General features: G+C 41.2%; 1 protein-coding gene across 1 annotated transcript in view; it reads right to left on the minus strand.

The window, feature by feature from the left end:
* LOC117730858 (metabotropic glutamate receptor 4-like) overlaps positions 1 to 23,798 on the minus strand; it is a 110,559-nt gene that overhangs the window by 11,772 nt on the left and 74,989 nt on the right. Inside the window, exons 3-7 of the mRNA XM_034532873.1 lie at positions 19,850 to 19,985; positions 19,529 to 19,683; positions 19,109 to 19,249; positions 8,656 to 8,856; positions 479 to 615 (exon numbers count right to left, since the gene is read on the minus strand). Of these exons, the coding sequence (XP_034388764.1) occupies positions 479 to 615; positions 8,656 to 8,856; positions 19,109 to 19,249; positions 19,529 to 19,683; positions 19,850 to 19,985 (770 nt within the window). The remainder of the gene's footprint in view (positions 1 to 478; positions 616 to 8,655; positions 8,857 to 19,108; positions 19,250 to 19,528; positions 19,684 to 19,849; positions 19,986 to 23,798) is intronic.

Raw genomic sequence — 23,798 nt, forward strand, 5'->3', positions numbered from 1 at the left:
AACGTTGCTTTTTTTTTTCCCTTCTTTTTTCTTCCACGGCACATGTTGTTGAAAGAGGTAAAGAAGGAAAAAAGCTCCTCTCAAGCTGCCTCATGTCTTCATTTGTACTTTCGTCTGGCTGCCCAAGGCTTCCTCTTCGTTTCGTCAAAACAGAATTAGTTTGGTTCCTTTATGTAATTTACTGTTATAATGCCGTTACTTCATCACACGGTGATGTTTTTTGGAAGTCAGCGATGTCGTCTGGAGAGATGATATTAAATACGTCTGTCCTTAAGCTCTCGTGGCTTTCTTTTCATCACAGTCCGCCCTGTTAATCATTTAAAGCGCCCTCTGGATATTTACACCTTTGAAGATGGCACTAAGCGCTATCAAATGGTTTGGGGAGGAGTCGCTGAGCAAACACGCAGCTGCAGAGCTGGACAAAACAATATTTTTTGACATGAACACGAACGGGAACGGGGAAAAAGGCGATGCTTACGTTGAGATTGAGTTGATCCGTCCAGTGGCCAATTATTTTGTATTCGGCCGTTTGGTTTCTGATCTGGTATTGGTAGATCTCGTATCGTCCAGGAGCATCTCCGTTTTCATTAAAGAGCACTGGGTTCCCAGCTATGCCTAAAATGAGAGAACAATCGTCATCATCATCATCATCATCATCATCATCATCATCACATCGTTTTGTTCTGTGGAGCGAGCGTGAATCTACGAGAGCAAACTAAAGTTATTATTCCACGACATTAGAAATCAAAACTATTTTACTGTCTCCCTCCTTTGGCGAGATGGCCGAGAACATATTCTCAACCACCGTTTTCCTAATGAGAACATTCAGCATGTACCCGAGGAATTATGTTCGTTTTTGAATGCACAATGATTTCTGTTCATTGCCAACTTGCGGAGCTCAGTTTGCGATGTGAGTGATGTGAAGGTCGGGCTGGTGAATTGTACAGTTTGACAATATCCCGATGCCGAAGATTGCAGTTCATGTCCCTTCACAGCACAACAATTCTTTTATAATCGTCATCAAGTCTGGATTCATATATTGAACTCACCACCCATATCTCCAATTTGCGACAATAATGTTTCTCTTTGGAAACCGCTTTCCCCCCCCGATTGGAGAAACAATCATCCACTCAGAGCTTTGTAGGTGGGCTTGAGAACGGCAACATATTCTTAATTAACGATAATAGCTACCTAACCACCTAGGCACCTCCATGAAAATAGGTCATAAAGTCATACAATTATTTAATGCCCCTACTAATCGCTGTCGCATTAAAACGATGTCAGCATGATGGATAAATTGATTGCCGCCGATTGGATGAAGCAAAACAGAAAACACCCCCCCCCCCCCCCATCGCAAACAGAAATCAAAAAGGCAATTAAGTCTGATTAGCAAATGAAATCAAACATTAACCTCCATCCATCCATTTTCAATACCGCTTATCCTCATTAGGGTCGCGGGGCGCTGGAGCCTATCCCAGCTGACATAGGGCGAAGGCAGGGGACACCCTGGACAGGCCGCCAGTCCATCGAGGGCACATGTAGGGACATACAACCATTCACTCTCACATTCACACCTATGGGCCATTTAGAGATCAATTAACCTGCAGCATGTCTTTGGACTGTGGGAGGAAGCCGGAGAGCCCGGAGAGAACCCACGCTGCCACGGGGAGAACATGCAAACTCCACACAGAAGGACCGCTCCGACCGGGAATCGAACCCGCGGCCCTCTTGCTGTGAGGCGACAGTGCTAGCCACTACGCCACCGTGCAGCCCCACATTAACCTCCAACCTTCCTTATTTTAAGAATACTGTGGTTGCATTTTACATAATAGAAAAGAAAAATGTCATTGAGCATAATCAGAGCTTTTAAAATCAACAATTCCACAACCACACTTCCCGTAAAGCGATCCATTTAATCATGGTGGAACGTGGAAAGGTTCTCCGTAGGGGGACAAGAAGGGAACTTCATCGTATAATTGCTTTTCACTTCAATTTACACGAAAGCTCTCTCCCTTCAAACAAAGGAAAGCTGTTGTTTTACTAAATAAGAACAACACACCTAACGTGGCCAATTGCTGCTGATGGATTTCTGCCGATGAGTCTCCTTTTGTTGTTGTTCCTGCTTTTTTTTTTTTTTTTTTTTTCGAGGTAGAAGGACGCGGCGCCCTAATCTACATCTTGATGAGTCAGCCGCGCTGGATTACAGCCGTACGGTTTCTCTCAGACGTGCATCTGTGACGATGCCGCCCACATCGCAAGCAGTTCATGATCAGGGGAGGATTAAGGGGACTTTATGAAGCAGAGAGGCAATATGTTTACATACAAAGCACATCAACACTATTTGTACGCTTTTATATTTTCCATCGAAGATTGGAGTTGTGTGAAGTTTTTTCACATGGACTGAAAGAGCAAAATGGACCCTGAATGCCACCATGGGGGTTAGTTTATGATTATACTGTATTTAATAGCTTCATGGGTCTTTTCTTCAATTCCAGGCCTTTCATAGACTGACAGCTCTCCTTCCTCACTATTGCCTTTATAAGTTTCCATTGCTCATTTCGAACACACGCACACACACACACACACACACACACACACACACACACACACACACACACGCAAGTGATTTTAAGATGAAAAAAAAAAATGTTTTGGACTAAAAGTTGTATGGCCTAATCTTCATTTTGGTTAGAGTTTACAGCTATATGTACACATAATATCGCATCAAATCAAAGAGGTTAACCGGTGTGTCTTTTTTGTCCTCCATTGTTTCGTTTGTCACAGGTTCATGAAGACCGTTGTTCCAACAGCAGAGAGCTTCTGCTGTTGGAACATCAGGTGTTTCCTGCGAAAACAATCTTCATCACAGGTACGCATATCTGACAGTAATGACAACAGTGTGAAATAAATCAGTGAGGAAATAAATCAGTGAGGAAAGTAATCAGCGACAGCGGCAATAACCACCGCGAATTCAATACGCGATTGATCGCGCTGTTGGAAATAATTTCCTGGGAAATGTAGTTCAAAAATAAAACAACGTCCTGACATATTACCACTCACAGCAGTTATCTGCGATGCATTAATTCTTTTTTTTCTTCAGCTGTCGTCTGCGTGCGAAGGCAAAATCACCTCATTTGTGTTCTCTTATCTCAACATGTGTGTGTGACGACAGCCCAAATGAGTATGAATAGTATCTATTAATGCAACTTAAACACTTCAACACATGATACGTTTTCAGACGGCATTGTGTGCTGGAACGGAACATCATACATCTCCTGTGGTACCCCGTAACGATAAAATAAATGGACAAGACAAATCTGGCTTCTATGTCCGCGGTAATTGACGGATTAAAAAGGCACTGTGGGGGAAATGCTGCCCGGGGGTTCGCTGCGCGTTCTTCCAGAGGCAGCGGCGGCGGCGTCCTCTACATTAAGAGTGAAGAGAGCGCTGCATTTTTTTTTGGGGGCATATGGTCAATGTTTGAGTTGCAGATGAGGAATTAGGCCTGTCATGTGGCACAAATTGCTTGTCTAAACAGTCCTCTCACTAGTCAGGGGGGCATAATGAGTCCCTTCAGAGGCTCCTCTGCCACCGCTGCACTGTGCTGTGCACTAATGTGACAGCGTAGCCCGGGGGTCGCACACGTGTGTGTTCGCCGGCACTCGTTTCCTCCTCGACGAAGCGCTGGAGGTTAATGAGGTGCTTGTGATTATATGTAATATGTAATGATCGTTATCGTGGCCCAGCCCCACCCCCTCTCTCTCTCTCTCTCTAGCTCCCTCTCTTCCACACACACACACACACACACACACCTTAAGAATTACCTGTGACTGTGATCATTAATCCAACATGCGCACGGATGCACAACCGGGACACCGCGGTGAAGGACAGCGCCGCTTTTCATGCCCTCCGCTCGGTCGTTAACGCTTAATGACCCGCAGGTCATGCAGAATTTACCACAGATACACTTCACCCACACCCGTAGGTGTGTGTGTGTGTCTTTGTCCAGACATTGGCATGCTGTTCCTGCTCTCTCCGACTGGGCCGAAGCCCACCGAGGTACATTCAGCTAAATGTTCTGTACAATTTCCACGGCGCTAATTTCACCAATTTGCCGCTTATGGTTTTTCCTTTTGTTTTTTTTTGTTCACTCATTCCATCATTCAAACAGCATTTTGTGATTAAGTTGTTTTTCCGTACGAGTTCGCACTTACTGTCGATGTTTCACAGTCAGAGCTGCACGGGGGGAAAACGGGGCGAATTACACTCTTTGAGTCACAGGACGGATTTAAATGTACGACATCAGTGCAGGAGGCGTTGAGTTTAACTGGCGGGTGAACTTAGCGGTGAATGAAAAGGGTATTTCTGTTCCAGAAGAAAGAGTTTTGTATGAAATGGCGAGTCGTGATGTGGACATGTGCATTATCCTACGACGACTTCGTGAAGATAGACGAGTCGTCCTTTTCATTTTTCAAAGATTCATTTCCAGTTTTGGGATGCAACTTTGTGCCATGTGAAAAATGAGGTGTCACTGAAACGGCAGCACTACAGATTAGTTGTTTATATCTGTATATTTATATATATATATATATATCTCTGCTGGAGGAGGGTGACGCATGGGTTAAGGAGGTGGCGGGGCTTGTGTCTTATGGTCGTGTGCTTTAATAGCATTTTTAAAAGGGGAGCAGGATCACAAAACAGGGAGATGCTAAAAAAGAAAAGAAAAAAAAATGGAAAATAGAGGTCTGCTTCTCACATAAGTGAGCCTTTTTCAATAAAGTCATGGTTCTCGCTTCTGTTGAGCAGAGTTACCGGCCTTAGCCACTATTTAAGAATTTACAGTACTTATCTGTATTTCTTGTGGCAATCGCAGTGTGAGCAACAGGTGTTGGGATACTACACTTAGATGAATGTATCTATTGCTTCTTATCATGTCGAGATGCTGATAGACACATGTTTGTGAACAACGAGCTTGGGTGTCATGCCAGGAAAAGAAAAAGACATTTTCTCTAGCAGAGAAGCATCACAAAACAATGAAGACGTTGCACATGCGCGAGCAGAGAGAGAGAGAGGGAGAGCGGTAGGTGTGCGGCGGTGGGAAAGCCTCAGATCTCGACTTTACTCCGCACTTAAAACAGCCGTCCCCCGGTGAGAATGACGGCGGAGAGGCCACTCACTGCTTTTGAGTCTGCCGAGCAGAGCAAACACACTTTTTCCTTCGACGTGGTAGCGAGAGAGAGACATGAACAACTGATGAGAAGCTCCATTCGATTGCGGCTCATTGAAGTCTGAGCAACTCCTCGACACATCGGATGCCGAGGAGGGAGCGAGTGAAGGAGGAGGCTCTGAAGTCAAGCGGGGCACAAAGACTGGAGGTGTTTGATTCCTCGGCTCCGTCGGCGGCTGCTGAATGAGCAAATGAGCACTTTGAAAAGTGGAGGATTTAGAATTAAGCTGCAACTCCAGAGACATCGAGTGGCGGAGGAAGTATTAAGATCCTTTATTCCAGTCAAAATGACTAATACCGCACAATGAAAATACTGCACGGCAAGTAAAAGTCCTGCATTCAAAAAATATGACTTAAATTAAAATAACTCATCATGCGGTGACATGATCAGTGTTTAACTATTATACATGTTGTTTGTGGATTAATATTACCAGTATGTGGCATTTTTACTGCAGTAGATGTTTACGGTTGACCAAATTTGAATTCCTTTATCTACTATTGTGTAATCACCCCAACCTGTGCAATATTAATACACGGTGGAAAATAAATATTTATTCTGCCTGTGTATATATAATGTTACTGTAGATTCTATTACTGTTTTCATCTTTTTTTACTACGTTTCTTGTGTGCACTTTATCCCTTTGCTGCTGTAATCCTGTAAATGTCCCCACAGCGGGACTAATAAAGGATTATCTTATATCATCTTAAACCACAGCAATGGCCATATGTTTGTAGCGCCGATGTCCTAAAAGAACCACGCATCTCCGGCTCCTGTTTTCAGCTTGTTGCCGATGCATTGTCCAGGTAATCAAAGAAGATTTTTAATGAATTTCCATATTGTAGGAAGTAGGATAATGAACAAAATACATAAATCACATTGAAAATCAACAAATACGCTGCTACACGGTTTTCACTGCGTGGGAAGGGTTTGAAGAATTGTAATCTCAAAAGGTTTGAGATAAATGTAATTGAGTAAAAATGACAATATTGCAAACAAAAACAGTACAATTACCTAGAATGTGTACTGCATAGCATTTGAATAAATGTACTGAAAATATCCCAGTGGAGCGAATGCTTCCGTCGGATTACTTGTCATCTTTTCTAAAAGGTTATCTGTCATGAGCTGGCTTATGATATACATCCCCTGCTGAGATATACACAGATAAATGTTTTTTGTGAGCGTGCCAGGTGTATGGCCACTGTGGGCGCCTTTGTTTGGAATAAAAAGCTCTTTGACATTTGACCTTTAACAACAGAGTTTCATATGCATGCATCCTAAGACGCAATCCATTTGCTCTGGATGTCGTCTAACTGGACCCTTGAGTGCTGTGCGGCTCTGCAGAGGAAGACATGTGAATTATTTTTAGCAGATGTCCACCATAACTGCTGACAATAAACAGAAAATGCGTAACAATAGATTCTTGCTGGCTCAGCCTCAAGAATGATTCATCACAGTAACAACAAAGAAGAAGCTGTTACCCCGCGTGTTTACTGGTGCATAACAGACTAACACCAACCACAACGCAGAGAGAAATATTATTCTTAGAAAATAGTTGTTTTTATGTACAAGTTCAATATAATGAAGCGTGCTGATGCAATTGTGTGGCGTGTAGTGTCAGACGGCCAGCTCAAAGGGCACTTTATGTCCCCGTGGCAGGCTAGAAACGGAGGCCACTTCATAAAGAGGCAGCACTCGGTCCCTCATTACATTTAAAATGGAAAAAAAGTTTAGATTTCTGTGATGGGTGCCGTTCCAATTTACACATTGAAGTTAGATAGTCGTTTCCATTTGCCCGGTGCTCCTGTGATATGTGTACCGTTTACTATTTTTTAATATTTAATCCATGAAGCCCTAGCTGTCATCTTTTTTTTTTTTTTGGCAATATCTTGTTTCAGTAGTCCAAAACTCCAAAACATTCCTTGCAGAAGAAATCAAACATCAGTGCTAAAAGGGAGTAATGAAAGCTGGCGTGTTTTCCCAAGAGCGGTTTGCATTTTAAACCAAAAACTCTTGAATTTGTGCCAGTCTCAGTTGTGTAAGAACAAAAATGACATAAAGATGAAATAAGACATTTCACACCGAGTATGCCAATTGAAAATAAGCTTGGTTGACCGTTATATAAACCTCCTTCATCTCGACAGATACCATTAGAAACAGACCATGAGAACCGGTGAACCCACCAAACCCATCGGTCGTTTCCTCCCGTACGCTATTGGATTCTCAGCCGCTCAGTTGGGGAAGTTGGAGGTTAAGGGCATCCGAATGGTAGTTGTTGTTGTTGTTGTTGTTGTTGTTGTTGTTGTTGAAGAGTATTTACTTTTTCTACCCGATTTACACCGAGGCTTCACTTTGATCTGAACAAATATTGAGTATCATGTGGAAGAGAGGTTTGGAAACGAAGAAAACTTCCACCATTCCCATATGCGGTGTATACTGTGTATACTGTGTGTATATATATATATATATATATATATATATATATATATATATATATCCACACACACTGACGCACACAATAGTCTTTCAAATCGCCCATTCAATATTTTTAAGGAAATACTTTCTTTTACTTCTCGGATATGAATTAAACATTGAATTGACATTTTACTAATGCAACAAGTAGATATTAGAATGACAAATTAGCTTGAAGATCAGGAGTTCACATGAATAATGTATCTGTACAAACACTGCATACTCAAGTCTCTGAGAGGGAATTTGAATGGTCTTAAACTGCTTCAGTGTCTATATAATGACACGAAGGACCACTGCTCTTTTTGTTAAAGCAGTTAATTATTAATATGTCAGTCGTGGATGTGAACTTGACTGATGGCTCGTATAACCTTACGGCTACATGGAGGAAACGGAAAATGGGTCAAACAACAGAATAAAGTAAAGAGGCGCTGATTTGTGATGCACGAGATGTTTGACAGATTGTGCCAGAGAAATAAAAATGTCGGATTATCTTTTACGGGGTATTGCATTTATGATATGATTAGACGGAATCATTATTTGCTTTTGCATCCTTCTCATTTTCAATGAAAAACCACGTGATCGCGCAGTGATTTTTCAGTGATCTGCACCGAACACGTCTGGAGAATATGATGTGTGGGCAACTACATTTAAATTAAAAAAAATGGTATTTTGCAAGCTGAACTGAGATGGTGAACGTGACGAATGCTGAACAAAGAAAGAGCACGTTCGCATGTGTCACATGTGAGCATGTTAGCATGTTAGCATGTTAGCATGCCGACGTGGCTGCAGACTCTTAACTCTTGTTTTTCCCAGAACGGTAAAACATTAAAGAGCTGAATTTTAACGGCGTCAACGATGAATGACCACAAACTAAACTGACTTGAAAAGCCGGCGTAACAATTCCTCTTGAGTTGAGGCAAACGCGCACTCACAGCATCATCAACACAGAGTGACTGACCTGCAAAGTTCAGACGGCGGATGTTCTTCAGCAGATGAGTGCCGTTGATGGGATCCATTTTAGCGCAGAGGCCCACCTTCCCCGGGCAGAGCTCCCGGTGCATGTCGTGCAGGGCGTGAGCCATGGCGTAGACGGCGTCGATAACAAACTGCACCTTTCCTTCCTGCTCGTAGTTCGAGTCCTTTCCTATCCGCTCCTGATCTGCAAGGCACAGAAAGTCGCAGGTTATTACACACGTTGGGTGATGCATCCTGTGGAGGGGGGGGGGGGGGTCACTCGATTAGCTCATAGCTAACCTAATGTCAAATGGGAGGTCGAGTCTCACATTTTGTATCCATGTAGTTCAACAAGGATTTCAAAAGAGTATTTGAAATACTCCATTGGTAATTCTATCAGCCACATCATGCAATCAGAAACGTGTTCACTTAAGGACTCGAGTGGTTTCAATGAACGGGGACAGCTTAAAGAATTATCTCCTCGCGAGCGTGTCTCTGACCCTCGCTTTGAAGGAGGCTGATGATGAATGGCATATTTAGGTGCTCGTCCCAGACAACTAATATCCGTAACGGTATTAAAAAAACAAAACATTTTTGAAGCGATCCATCTTGAAACTCAATTATAGAATAACTTGAAGATACTACTTGTGTAAAAATCGGTCTTTTTTTCTAGCCCTCTCACACACACACACACACACACACACACACACACACACACACTTTGTAGAGCCGCTCAGGTTGTACTGGACAATTCCGTGAACCTCTTAAAATGGAGGGTGTGGCGTCAGTCCAAAAGCCATGGCGGAGAAGAAGATGCACTGCTCGGTGGGTCTTATTCTTTCTACACTGAATGGGTCTTGCCTCTTGCTATTATCTATACGGTAAATATCTGGACCGCTGCAGAGGACCAAATCAATTCCAATTTCTGGAGTGCAGGGTTTTTTTCTCCTCCGGGAAATCTCATTGGTTTAAAAAAAAATAAATAAATCAAAAAAGTATTTCTCGTCTCTCCAGCAGGAATACGTTGGATTTCCCTCTGAGTGATTCTGTACACATTAGGACTCGGACCTACATATCTATTCCATTAACTATTACTCACAGTATATGCCTCGTGCAAATTTTCCATTAGCAACTTCAAGAAATCCCAAAAAATAAAGCGGATACATGTTCCATTGTGATCGAATCCTGACCTGCTCGGCTGAGTGTCCAACTGCCAATGAAGTCAGAGAGGAATCAAGAGACCCAGGAAATGGAGACATCCATTCACCGGACAGGCGTAATCCCCTCATAGGCTTTATGTAATAACTTGCGATAGGAGTTTATTAATCCTGGCCCAGGGTGTTCCATAGGTGTTTGTGATTGCTAATTGCTATGAGGCGGTGGGGGGAGAGATACAACATGCCAATCCCAACTTCTCCTTTCTCCTCTCCGGTCTCAAATCGGAAAAGCCGTCTCAATGCAACTCTGCTTAATGTGCAGAAGAGATTATAAAACGCAGGTTGAGATTAATAGTAGACTAATTACCAGGGATGAGCTAATGATGGAGCCGCACATATTTATATACATGCCAAATGGATTTATTCATTAGGCTTTGCAAGTTAATAAGCACAGGGGAAGAGGGGGTTCTGGTGTCATTTCTAAAATAAATGCTTTGATTGTTGGTGCAGAATTACCTGGTGGTGTGTGCTACCGTTTTCCATCAAATCTATAAATGTGAAATAACTCCTAATGTGGAAAATACGATATCTCAACAGCTATTAGATGGATTGCCATGAAATGTGGTGCAGATATCTATGGTGCCCAGAGGATTAATCCAACTGTGTTAAACATTGTTAATAATTTAGGTTTGACATCATAAATCAACCGGAGAGCTTTTCTAAATTGACGCTGTACAACATACAAAGACAGTTATTTGGCATAGTGCAAAGTGCAAAGTTGAGCATCTTAACCAAGTAAAAAAATGAACAAATGATGGATTTTTCTTTTTTTGCGGGATATTGTGAGACAAATATTGACGTGGGCTTTATCAATGACTGTAGAAACAATGTAAGAAATACATGGATATAATGTTTTTTTTTTACAAGAATTAAGTTTCTTAATTTGGAAGTTATGAACCAAAATGTGTTGACTTAATAAGAGTTATCGGCCGATACCGAGTACAGATCTAATGCCAGTGTTACATTAATAAGCTGTACGCCTTGTGGCAACATCAGGCTTGATATAACAAATAAATGCATAGACATACTTTAAATGTAGTGAATTGTTATTTATTGAAATAATGGTATCCGATACTAGATCGCTCCATATTTATTGATAACTGATCCAGCCATTTGAGTTAGTACTGGAACAATATCCAACATCAGTATTGCTGCAGCTCATCAGACCTTTTTTGTTCACAATGTTTTGTTTTGTTGATGATTTTCCTTAACAAAGCAAATATATATTTTCTACCATGAAAGGTTTTAGATACAAAAGCACTTTATGTCGCAGAGTTAAAATAATTACAGCACACATAAATATACCTTTGATGTTGGGACTACTAATAACCCAAAAGGCAATATGTACATTTGATACAATCATACTTCTGTTATCTACGAGCTACGTATTGGACTACCTCAAAAGAAGCATGTCACAACAATATACAGTAAAACCTTGAAATAACATCGATGTATAGGAATGATTCTTGTTGAATAAAACACATACAGTTCCCAAATACAGAATGTAACAAGGTGACACCATGAAAACTATATCTAAATATGTAAATACATGTTTAACCTTGTTCCTGCTTGTTTATTAATTACCATAAATTAATAAAGAAATAAGTGTTTTATTTAATTGGTTGCACATATATTGAGTGTTTATGTGGAAATATCTGGTTCAGAACCTTTATTCCTCTTTCTTCACATTTTAAGGCTGTAGGTTTCTAGCGACGCATTACCGAACATTTTGTGACAGATCAGTCATTCTTTATGCAACATCTGTCCTCTTCAGGTGCAAGCAATCTTCCAAAAAAAAAAGCCACTTCAATCTGAGAGAGTGCCAAGCCCCCCAAATCAGCAAAGGTCTCCTTCTGTTAGCCATCGTTCATTTACCGCAATCTCCAACTCTCGCTTCACACCAGAGGGGTTTTAATGCCCTCCGATTATCTCGTGAGCTTTTGAAATGCATGAATTATTGTTGGAGGTTACGGCTCAGTAATTAAGGGCCACAGGGCATTGATTGGGCAGAGATTGTCACAGTTTGGCCTACATGCTTATGCCATTTGGGAATCTCGCGAGCCAGAATGGGAGTGAGAGGGATATTTCTCTTGCCGGCTCGGCAGGCCACCCACACTAACTTTGTATTGCCTCTTCTCAATAAGACCACCCCCCCCCCCCTCCCTCGTTGGCATCTTGGCTCTTTCACACACATTTTTGCAGGCGGGCGTTTTGCTTTCAGAGAAAACCCTTTAGGATTAAGGGGAAGTAAAATGTGAAGTGTGGGTGTCTTCCACTCTTGAGGTGTCGCGCAAGACATTCGGTGACAGCGTGTGGGGGCTTAGACCTTTGACCATTTTTTTCATCTTGCGATTGGCCACGAGCCATCCAGTTCGCTCCTGCCAAAATATTGTGCCTCTTAAATTAATCTGACACTGGCGCTTGTGCGCTGCTCTTATTTATTTCATTTTTTGTTTCATCTAAATGAAACAGCTAAAGCCGCTATTTACTTTTTTTTAGGGTCGGGGGGGTTTACAATTCTTTTCATTATTGATTAATCTGTAAAAGATGTTTTTTCGATTGAAAGGATGTTTACTTGGACTATACAATATCAAAAAAACAGTGAAAGATGTCAATCACAATGTTCTAGAACCGACGATAATGTCTTCAAGTTGCTTGTTTTTTTTCCCAATAAAAAGATTTTACATTTTCACGGATCTGAAACAGAGAAAGCAGCGAACTTAAGGTAAAAATGAATCACTTTCTTTCTTCATGAATCACAAACTTTGTTATCAAAGCTGTTGATCAAGCAATGATTGGACTTATACTTTAGGGTAACAATATCCAAAATGGGATTTAAAGAGTGCATCTTACCTTTAACATTTTATAAATTACAACATTTGCGTCTCATACTGTGAACAGTATTTGAAAAGCCTTGAACAAAACCTTTGTCTAAGTCACTGAACATGTGACATCTACCTGATATTCACTGGTACATAATGCCTCCAGGATATAGTTTATATATTCTCCTCCAATATATATTCTACCTCACATGTATTCTATGTTGTATTTATTTTTATCATACACACAAAAAAAAAAGGCCCCATCTCTAACCCAATGCATGCTGGGAAAGGCTCCAGCTTCCTGCAACCATGAACAGGATAAGCGGTTTAAAAAAAATAATAAAAAATAGATACTTGGATGAAAAGGCAAAGCACATGCTTGGTTTATCTTTCATTGCTGCGTTTCCTGCTGTGCCCACATCATTAATATGCAGGAGGAATAAGGAGCCGGTGAGATGGGTCTCATACCTTACCTCGCAGCTCCTCTCCACACTAATCACTGTCAGTTGTACATCTCCTTCATTCACCTACAAAAGACAAGTCTCCCTTTCTCCCCCCCCCCCCCCAAGTCCTTCATGCCTTATCCTTTGATCGCGCTGAGCAGTTGAACCCTCTCAGGACACCGATGAACGCCCCATGCGGTTCTCTCACAGCTGCCTCAGAGACTCGGCAAGGCTCTGCAGTGTTAACCTCAGACAAATGCTGCAGGACTCTCTGCCCCCATAAAGCCCATAGATATGTTTAACACTTACAGGTTTATAACGACAAACGTCACAGAAGAGCTACTGACTGAGTGATACCGTTGCCTACGGCAACCCCTCCTGCTCAAGTGTGTGTTTACCATGTTCAGAGTCACGGAGTTGACACGCTTGCCCCGAGGGGTTCGTGATGAGTAAATTATGTACACGAACATTAAGAGTACAAAAATGAGCCAAAAGCGTGTAATCATTAAAGGATCATTTACTTTTACATTAACTTTGACTGGGTATTTGATGTCTTACAGCACTTGTGATCACTTCAGTCAATTATTTGGTTGAGTGCTCAAGATTTAGAGTGTCTCATAATCCGTTTATTCAACATCGTGGCAGATATGTTCTCTTTCCCCCCTTTTGCGGTTTTCATTTTTCACGCCTCTTGTCTTGTTTACAAAACTGCAGATTCAATCCAACTCTAGTGAACAGCCCGTCTTCATTATAAGGGATAGGTCTGGTGATATGTTATTCTTCACTCTCCTGTTATTGAAGACCCTTTTCTATTTTAGCTTCTCTTTTATATATATATTCTCTTGGCTTATCAATAATGTTTTTAATGGTATCTAAATGTCCTTTTATTCTGCGTTTCATTCGCGTCTCGATGCTTTTAATATTTAACGTAAGGTGCTTTGAATCGCCGTATTGCTGAAATGTGCCATATAAATAATCTCTGCCTTCAAAAGACTAAAACAATGTGCTGCCTACATGTTATGTATGATACTTAATAATATATCCATCCATCCATCCATCCATTTTCAATACCGCTTATCCTCATTAGGGTCGCGGGGGCGCTGGAGCCTATCCCAGCTGACATAGGGCGAAGGCCCTATGTCAAATATATATTTATTTGTCATCCGTGCCATAGAACTCCATTGTCGTACGATGACTTTCATAGTGTTGTGGAGTGGGAGTGCATTCGTGACAAAAAGAAAAAAAGTTGTATAAAGCCTTTTTGTGGCTTTAGACTGAGTTGCGCAAAGTCTGATTTAATATAGCCTCAAGCATCGGTTTGAAGACTAGTTTGAAAATGCAAAAAGATCTGCAGATGTGGCGTTAATGTTGATTATCGTGTCCTGATCTCGGCCGTTTGAGGCGAGTAGCTCGAGGCTACTTTAGCCGCTACGGGTAGAACTCACCTGAATATCTGACTGAACTGTGGCATCGTATGTTGGAAGAATAGATCATATTCCCAGGCGTATGCATTAAAACCTGGTGGCATGTGCGTGAGCCAATTCACTGCACAACTTTGTTTTTACTCCACTGTTCTTATAATAAACTAATATAGGTAACCCTCTGTAGTAGGACTCCAGGGACAGATGCATGAAACTCTTTTTTTAAATTCCAGACCAAAAAAAGCTCAAATGAAATACACACCGTCTTTAAGCCAAATACTAAACCCCCTGGATACACAACCTTTCCATATGCTCCGAAAAAAAATGTAAACAAGTGTTTTTGAGCGTTATCCAGAGCGACGATCAGACGGCACGCTCCTGAACCGTCCCCCCGGAGCTAACCGGCAGGTAACCAGGGGTCACTCGTTCCAATCTCGAGACTAACTCCTCTGTCGGTATTAGCTAATCCGTCTGAGCGTACGCGCAGTAGACACAACCCTCCGTGTTATCTCTTGTGCCGAGCGTCGGGGCTGTGAAGACGTTGCCAGCAGTCGCTTTTGAAGGCCGCCTCCTGAGTGAAAGTTGTACTTTCTCTCCAGTGCATTTAGTTGAGTCTGTACGGTTTCCGCAGAACTGCTGTAGTTGTTTACCGCTTTGCCAAGATCTCCCTTTGTTAAATCACGAGGCTATAAATAAAAAAAAATGAAACAAGACCCTCCTGAGTTTTGAGCCTCTAAACACAATTCCTTATCTCTTATTATTACAGACATCATTACAGCAAATATATGAACGGATATCAAACTATCCATTTAAACTGTGCATGTGCATGTGTGTGTGTATATTACACATATATTTACATATATGTATATATATATACACATACATATATATATACACACATATATATATATAAAAATATATATATATATATATATATATATATACATATACACACATATAGCCATATATATCTAAATGTGTGTGTATATATATATATATATATATATATATATACTGTATATGGATATCAACCTATACATCCATAGAAATAAACCTATCTATTTAAACTGTGTATGTTTATTTACATATATATATGTATATATATATATTTAGAGATAAACAATCAGATGGAAATGTGTGATGGAAATTCTTTGAATACCTGCTAAATCAAGGTTTTCATCTCATAGATACAAATAGGCTGGAAATTCAATATTACCATAAAGCAGTCCTGCGCACTGATTGGTCCGTGACCATCACGCATTAAATGGAGAGTTAACCATTAACGGTGCGGCAGAAACTCGGAGAGTGAACACATTACTGTGAGCTTGTGGCATCTCCATCTCATCACCCAATAATGATGACCAGCCGTTAATGGTGCATACAATATTGTAAGGTAATGGAACTCGTGATGGAAGAAATGCGTCAACAAATGTCCTCTTATGTTTTCTTCGTATACAATAAAGGAGAAAATGTAAGAGAATGCTGCTGCATGAGGCTCATAATACACTCAGCTGCTAGTTTATTAGTTTATCCAGCTAGTGAAAAACCGCTGGAGTGTGATTCATAATAACGAGAGGTCGATTGATTGGGACTGTTTCTAAAAATATAAAAGCAATAGTTTTAAGAAAATAAAAGCAAATTTATCGACCGACACCCCCGTCTGACTTATTACAGACTGTACAAACTGGGTAACTTTGATTGAACATTTAAGTCAAAATAATAACAAATCAATAAATAAATCTAGATCACTGAACATCTCTTTTTATTATGAGTTAATCCCAGCCACACAGATAATTTCAGTGAAACGTCATTATGTGTATTGATGATGTTTTGAGAGGTGTCGTTTGGTTTTGGATGATGTAGAATGTAGTGCTGTTTATTAAAAGAAACTTGTTTATATAAATACACACACACATATAATTGTTATTGTTACACAACCTATTACCACATTGCTGTATATTTTGAATTTGGATTGTATTTGCATTATCGACTTGTAGCACATTCATAAATGCTGCTCTGTAATAAAAACCGTGAAAATATCCAAATGAATTGCTGTTCCCAGATTCCCTCTCTGACGTTTTCTCTTTCACTGAAGTCTAGAAAACAACGTAATAACGCATGAGTGGACGTACAAGTGTCTCCACGGCATGTAGACACCAGTCTCTGTGTGGGAGGTATGCAGATTGTACACACACACACACATCCACCTCCAGGGCAGCGCGGTGGCTCAGTGGTTAGCGCCGCCACCAAGTGTGTGTGTGCGTGTGTGTGTGTGTGTGTGTGTGTGTGTGTGTGTGTGTGTGTGATATTTCCACCTAAAGACACATTATTCAGCTGGACAAGACATTTAAAATTGCCCGTAAGTATGAATGTGAGAGTGGATGAGTTTTGCAACTATGTGTACATGATTATGTTATGACAACTGAAAGTAGTTTATCTGCACTCTCCGCTTTTAATATAATTAATTAATGATTATTTTTCATGTTTTTACGGAATGATTTTATTTGCCTTTTTGTAATTTTAGCTGTAAATTTCCTTGCGTGCGCATTGTGCTCTATAAATAAACTTGCCTTGCCTCATGAAACGATGCTGTTTTTTTTGTTGTTGTTGCACATGACTCAAAATGAAATTTAAAAGGTGGATTACTTTACAGCAAGAACAAATACATGTTGTATCAAACCTGATAATGGACCAAAATGCATCAGAATGAGTGGATCTATAGCTTTTAAGAATGTGGTGTGAGCTCCGTCCTCAGCTGGCCTCGTCACTTTGGGAAGCGTCAGTGATTAAAAAAAAGAAAAGCCTGGCTCCTTGAAACAAGTCAAAAGGTAAAAGACAGAAAGGTCTCTGATTCAAACGGGGAGCTCGGAAAAACTCGGAGAATCCAATTCCGGAGCTTTAACTTCTGCCGTCCGGCTCGCCTGCTCCTGGGTGAGGTCAAAAGGCTCTGGACGCCGAAGAAGCTACACCATAAACGTGTGCCTCTGGTCGGTGTCTTCTCTTGTATTTTAACCTTAACGTGAAGACTCGTGTGCTGGCAAACATTTAGCTTCTCACTCACAAGAAAAGTAAGTGGGTGAAATATGTATTAAGCCAGCGGGGTGCAGTCACTGTGCTGAAATGTTATGAGTGGGGTGGAATTATTGTACATATTGACCACCGAGAGTTGAGCTTCATGTACGTACACTTTTTTGTGATGTCCCATTACAAACAAATACAAATTAAAACTTTGTGGTTTTAATGCTTCCAGTTAGCGGATGCACATCTACGACATGAACCATAAACATTCTCAAGAGTCTAAACGTGGACCTTCTTGGTCACATGTTGAGTGTTATCTCATGTTAAATGCAGAATGACTACAATTGAATTATAAAGTATCCTTTATTGTGCTTTTATGTTAGATTAAACTAAGAAAATCCAAATTCTAAAAGGGAATTGTCGGTCTACATTGTTTAGATACTGGAAACCAGACATAAGTGGCTTTGTAATTTCTTTTAACCACATTTTCTATAAATGATTTTAAATGCGGGGTGTGAAAAGCAGAGCTCCAGCAGAGTGGAATAAATACTACAAGTGGATGTCATAGATGTCATTTTTCTAGGTGTCATACAAGGTAACATTGTTGAGCTAGCCAGCTGAATTATTATAGTATTTACTTTTGTCATTAGCGAGCACCGAGGTTTGTTTTCCAAATGTAAAAAAGTGAAAACAAAACAAAGTACAAAATGCGTTCTTTAAAGTTTCCCTCTGTGAAGCTGATGCATTAACGGGCCACTGATTGAGCCGCTCACATCAGCTGCCCTGTGGTTCATCACACTGCGCTGCTAACCATTTTTTAAAAAGTAAAATGTCATTGTAGTTGCTGTTTAATATGGTCGACCAGTAGTTTTAACCAGCTGAATATGAATATGCTTAGGTAGGCACAAATGCAAAAAAAAAGAAAATATTATCATGAATATCTTGAATGTATAATAATGCCACTTGTGTGACACCCAAAACGATTACCATGTTCATTACACGTATTACATTAAAGTTATTATTGTGAAGCATCTTTTATATTGACCATTATTAATGTAGGAAACTGTAGTTACAACCAAGCTTTACTTAGGACCGGGGCTAATTCTGCCCCCAGACGACATTATTTTACCCCGCATCTTTTAAACATATATTGTACTACTTAATTGGTGAATAAATCTTAATAAAAAAATGTGCAGTGTTTTTTTTTCGCGAGACAGATTGTGTGCTCCGCACAGCTGTATAACGTATGAGAGCCTGAAGCTTTAACCATGCAGCCCAGCTGAGCCGTGCACTTGTTATGGCCATGTGGGTAAACACACTCGACTCAGCAGAAACACAGAAAAGAGCTGTGAGAATAACTGCGGGGTTTGAATATTGAATCCATAACTGCCCCGGATCCCGAGCCAAATGTGTCCCTTAAGACATCAGAAGAGCGTTTTTTGTTTTGTTTTGTTTTTGTCCACGTCACTTAAAAAGTTTGAACAAAAAGAGCGTGAAACAGCTTCTTTTTTTGCCCACAGGAGGAGAGTATCTTACTTGTGCACTTCTTCAGCCCGGACCCTTTCTTCACGGCGTGACGGCTGAGCTTGCAGCTGAAGTTGTTCTCCCAGAACTCAGCAAACCAGATATTCCTTCTGTTGTTCTCCAGCGTTCGGCTGATGAAGTAACGATCAAACCCTGGACGGATCAAACAACGGCAGTCGCGATACATCACGTTATTTTCAATTAACTTTGTAGCTCTGTTTGAATGCATTTTTTAGGTTTTAAACTTGTGATGAGTGGTGATCAATGGTGAAGCGTTGCAACGACGACAACAACAAAATTGTCTCCTTCTGCAAAAAACAGACACAGCCCCCTGCATCACATGAAAAGAATATCTCACTGAAATATGCACGCCGTGGTATTTATACGGGGGAGATCCGATACATGCACGGAGCACAATGCGCGTCTCCGTACCTTTGATGGACTGCCGCTTGGGCAGGATGGTGACGGCTCCCTCCGCCATCTCCTCCTGGTGCACAACCGGAGAGATCTTTGAGCCCCAGCTGTCCGACCCCACCCAGATGAAATGACCTGTCTGGTTGGCCTTTTTAGCCGCGTGGAGCAGCCGCCTGCAAAGAAGAAGGTGAGGAAACAGATGTTGCCGCGGATAAGGTCAGCATCCCGGCCGGCTCCACTTTGATTTTGTTTTTGCAATTGGCTGCACAGCGGTCCGCTGTTGCTCTGATGCCGCTCTAATCTTCAATGGAGTGTGGTGGAGCTATTACCAGGACCTACCTGATATCATCTTCGTTGGCAAAAAGTACGACGACTCTTGCGTTTGGGTTTTCTCGGAGGCGTCGGATGACCTTGTCGAACTCTCCCTGCTTGGGCTCCCGGGGAATCTTGACGGACTGGGAGATGCACACGCCCCCTAAAACCAAAGTGATAGTTTTAGAGAAACTGCGGAACATTTATACCTTCACGGTATCAAATAAAAATGAAAGTTAACATGAATTAAACATGACAAATGTCACATTTGAATTCAATTCACACAACAAAAAAAAAGGTAATTGGGTACAAAAAAAACAACGAGGTAATGAAATCGAGGGCTTTGAGTTGTCAGTTTTCCAGGTTGTGCATAAAAAAGTCAAACTGAGAAACGCTGCGTTGACCGATGGGATGTTAATTGGCTTCTGAAAGAAAGAAGCAGCTCTCTAAGAGTTTCTTAATACAAGGCATTTTCTTACAGTATGCTGTTTATCAGTTGGGAATGATGTGATTATGTGTTATAGTGTGTATGCATATTATTTTAACAGGGCTTTATACATTCCTGTACATTCCAATGTGGATTCATCTCGTACTTTCATGTTACTTTTAACATAAGTGTGTTACACTCCTTACTTTCCCCATGATTCCAAATCGATGCTATTGTATTTTTCTGCTGTAAAATATATCTCCATATAGAGGTGTTCCCTTTCCAATAATAGGGAATGTTCCATTATTGATAAAAGAACAGCGAGCTTCACCAAATCCTTCCGTTCTGGGTTTTTTTCCCCCAGTAAACTAAACATTTTCTATCGGGTGTTTTTTTTGCCGAATACGTTTTTTGGAGGCATGTGTCTTGCAGACGGTGATGACTGGCACGGAGCATTTACTGACGCTTTTGGCCTGAATCGCCCCCACCTTTAGACCCCATAATACAGCACACACACACACACACACACACACACACACACACACACAATATGACCAACTCTTAAGAGTCTTCACAAAAGTACCCAGAAAACAAACAAAGAAAAAAAAAGGACGTTGCGATGTGTTTTTTGTGCCGGCGCTGCAATGTTTCCAGTGCTTCTCCAACAGGATTTCTTCGGGGAGATTTAGAGTGCCTCAGTGTGGCGCGTTTGTCTGACGGATTGCTTCTTCTCATCCTGCAGCTCTCAGGACGGTCGGGGACACGACCGAGACGCGTCTCGGTACATCCTGTACGCTCGCCGAAAGAGCTTATGTGGCGCACAAGAAGGTCGGAGACCAGGTTTCAGAGTCAGGGAAGCGGAAAAATATGTAATTCATTCTTTGTGTTTGCGGCGTCATCACGAAAGATTAAGATGAACTCTCCAGCCCGACACGGGTGTTCTCCCAAAAAAAAAGAAGCCATCAGGTGGAAACAACCGCTGAAACAATCGAAACGATTACCTGCAACATTAATTAAAGTGACACCTCCCTCTCCGTCAGCAGAGTCGCGTCTTCGACTGTGACGCAGTTAAAAAAAAATAATAATAAAATACAACAGCAGAAAGGCTTCTATCATAGTTGTGTTAGTATTGTGTGTTATTGTCCTGCGTGCCTGTTGCTGGACTAGACTCCTGTCATCCTGCGGTCTTCCTCCCTCGTGCCCAACTCGATGAGGAGGCAGCCAACTCCAGACTGAGCTGTCTGAGGGAGAGAGTTGAGGTCCCCCCCCCCCCCCCGTGTGGGATGAAGCTCTCTCGTTCGTTCACAGCTGTCACCGAACCTCGTTAAGTTTGAGAAGGTCGGACAGAATTTCTGACCCTGTTTCTTAATTTTGTTTCAGCAAAAGAAGAACAAAACTGCGAACAATCCTGCAAGTTTCGAGAATTATTTGCTGCAATAGCTAATGAGAGTTTGTGAAGAACCCCCCCTCCCCCCGACTTATTCTGTCCAAACGTATCATCTTTTTCCAGCATAGATTACTGCACATGAAATAGATTTTGTAAGCTTCTCTTTCTTCTCCGGCTCAGTTTTTTTTTTTTTGGGACTTAATTAGGCAAAAAAAAAAAAAAACAGAAAAGAAAAAAAAAGGCAAGATAAAGGCGGGACAGCCGGATATCACGATCACTCACCACCAAGTCAAAACACTAAATCTTTTATTTGCGTGATACATTTTTAGCCAGAGCATTTTTTTCCGTCTCCATCTTTTTGTGGATGTAGCTCGGTGGCTATGTGGGAGGATCCCGTGTGCAAAGCTTCGATTGGGCAATTGTTCCTCTGACTGAGGGAAGCGGCAACAACAGGATTTGGTGATTCAGCGGTGAAACTGGGTTGGAGATTAGATTTGTAGATTCTTCATTCTTTATAAGTAAACATGAATAGTTTATGGATTAATGGCTTCTAGTGCAGCTCTGTCAAGTCCAATGTTCTGACAAGGCCGATTTGAAGTCGGTTCAGTTTCCTAAAAAGGTTTCTTCGACACATCCAACACTTTTCTCTGGGATGTATTACAGATTTTGAGCGGGACATCCATTGAGTATTTGATCCAAGAAGGGATTTTTTTTTTTGGTATCCGTAAAAAAAATAAATAAAAATGTTAAAAAAAACTCACTTTAACTGTCTGGTTGCTACTCATCATCTTTTTGCTTCCGCCAGACGGCTGAAGGGAGTGTTTGTCTTGACCCACTTGTCCAGTCGACTCAAACAGACTCTATTATCGGCCATTTTGGGGTGTTTAATCAAATTGCTGGGTTTAGATGAGTGAACGCAAACCACACACACACACACACACCCTCCCCCACACTTTGAGGTTCTCACACGGCACGGCGGAGGACTCTCCCGTTGTCCTCTCAGGAACGTGTTCCCTGAAATGATTGGAACATAATGTTGACAAATAGCTGCGGCGGGATCAGGACCGCCGCAGACGTGTAATCCGTCTTTGCCACGACGGCTGAGCAGCTTTCATTTTACGCTTTTCATTTATATTTAGATGCCTTGCGGATAACGACGGACACACACACACACACACACACACACACACTCACACACACACACACTGCGTGTGAGATCAAGTCAACACGTCAGCCACCTCTGCATTTTCTTTGTACACCGGATTTCATAACGGCAAAAAAATAAAATGATGATCAAATAAGCTGACGAATAGATTTAGGCTGCAGAGAGAAGCTCTGTTTGTTTAAAAAAATGGAGATTAGAAAATGTCACAAATGTGTTTAACGACCGATGGTCATCAGAGACCAAATTCAGGCACAGTCAACGATGTCCTCTCACTCGACCACCGTTTGATGCACATCCACTCTGTGTGCCCATCACACTGAACATATTAAATGAAGTAACATTGCACTTATGATAAACCCATTGGGATGTGATTTCCACAACCAATACGCACAACACTTCATTATAATACCATACTGCCAATGTATATTCAAATACTTGGCAATTAAAACAACTTCAGTTATACACTTAACAGCAAGTTGGCAAGTGAGGTTGCATCTCGTCAAACACATGTAACACATGCAAAGAGACGAAATATGAGGAAAAGATAATAACATCCCATTCCGTATGGAAAATAAAGAGAAAAAGATCCAAGACGTCTGCTGAAAATACAGAAAACTAAAGTCATGCTTCTAGCCATAGAGCACCATGAAACAAAGTCACAACAATACGCTTATGGGAGATTCTAAAAACTATAACACGAGTAATTAGTCGGATGCAATGTGTCGTTTACAAGTGATCGACGTATTTGTCAGTTTTAAGTGTGTCAATGTTTCAGTGTGTTCCCTTAAGGCACATTTGTGTTGTCAAAGTGGTGAATGTGTTTCCTACATTTGTATTTTTGTATTTTTTAATTTGGAGAATTTCTTCCTTTCTAAATGTTGACTTTATGCGTCATCTAAAGTTTTTCTCCCTTTTGCTTTTAGGATTTGGTTTGTGTTTTGCTCAAAGTTGGGCTAATTGGTATGTTTGCATGAGGAATGGATCAAATTGCTTTGTG

Source organism: Cyclopterus lumpus, chromosome 5, assembly GCF_009769545.1.
Source record: "Cyclopterus lumpus isolate fCycLum1 chromosome 5, fCycLum1.pri, whole genome shotgun sequence".
In the NCBI taxonomy this organism is placed as follows: Eukaryota; Metazoa; Chordata; class Actinopteri; order Perciformes; family Cyclopteridae; genus Cyclopterus; species Cyclopterus lumpus.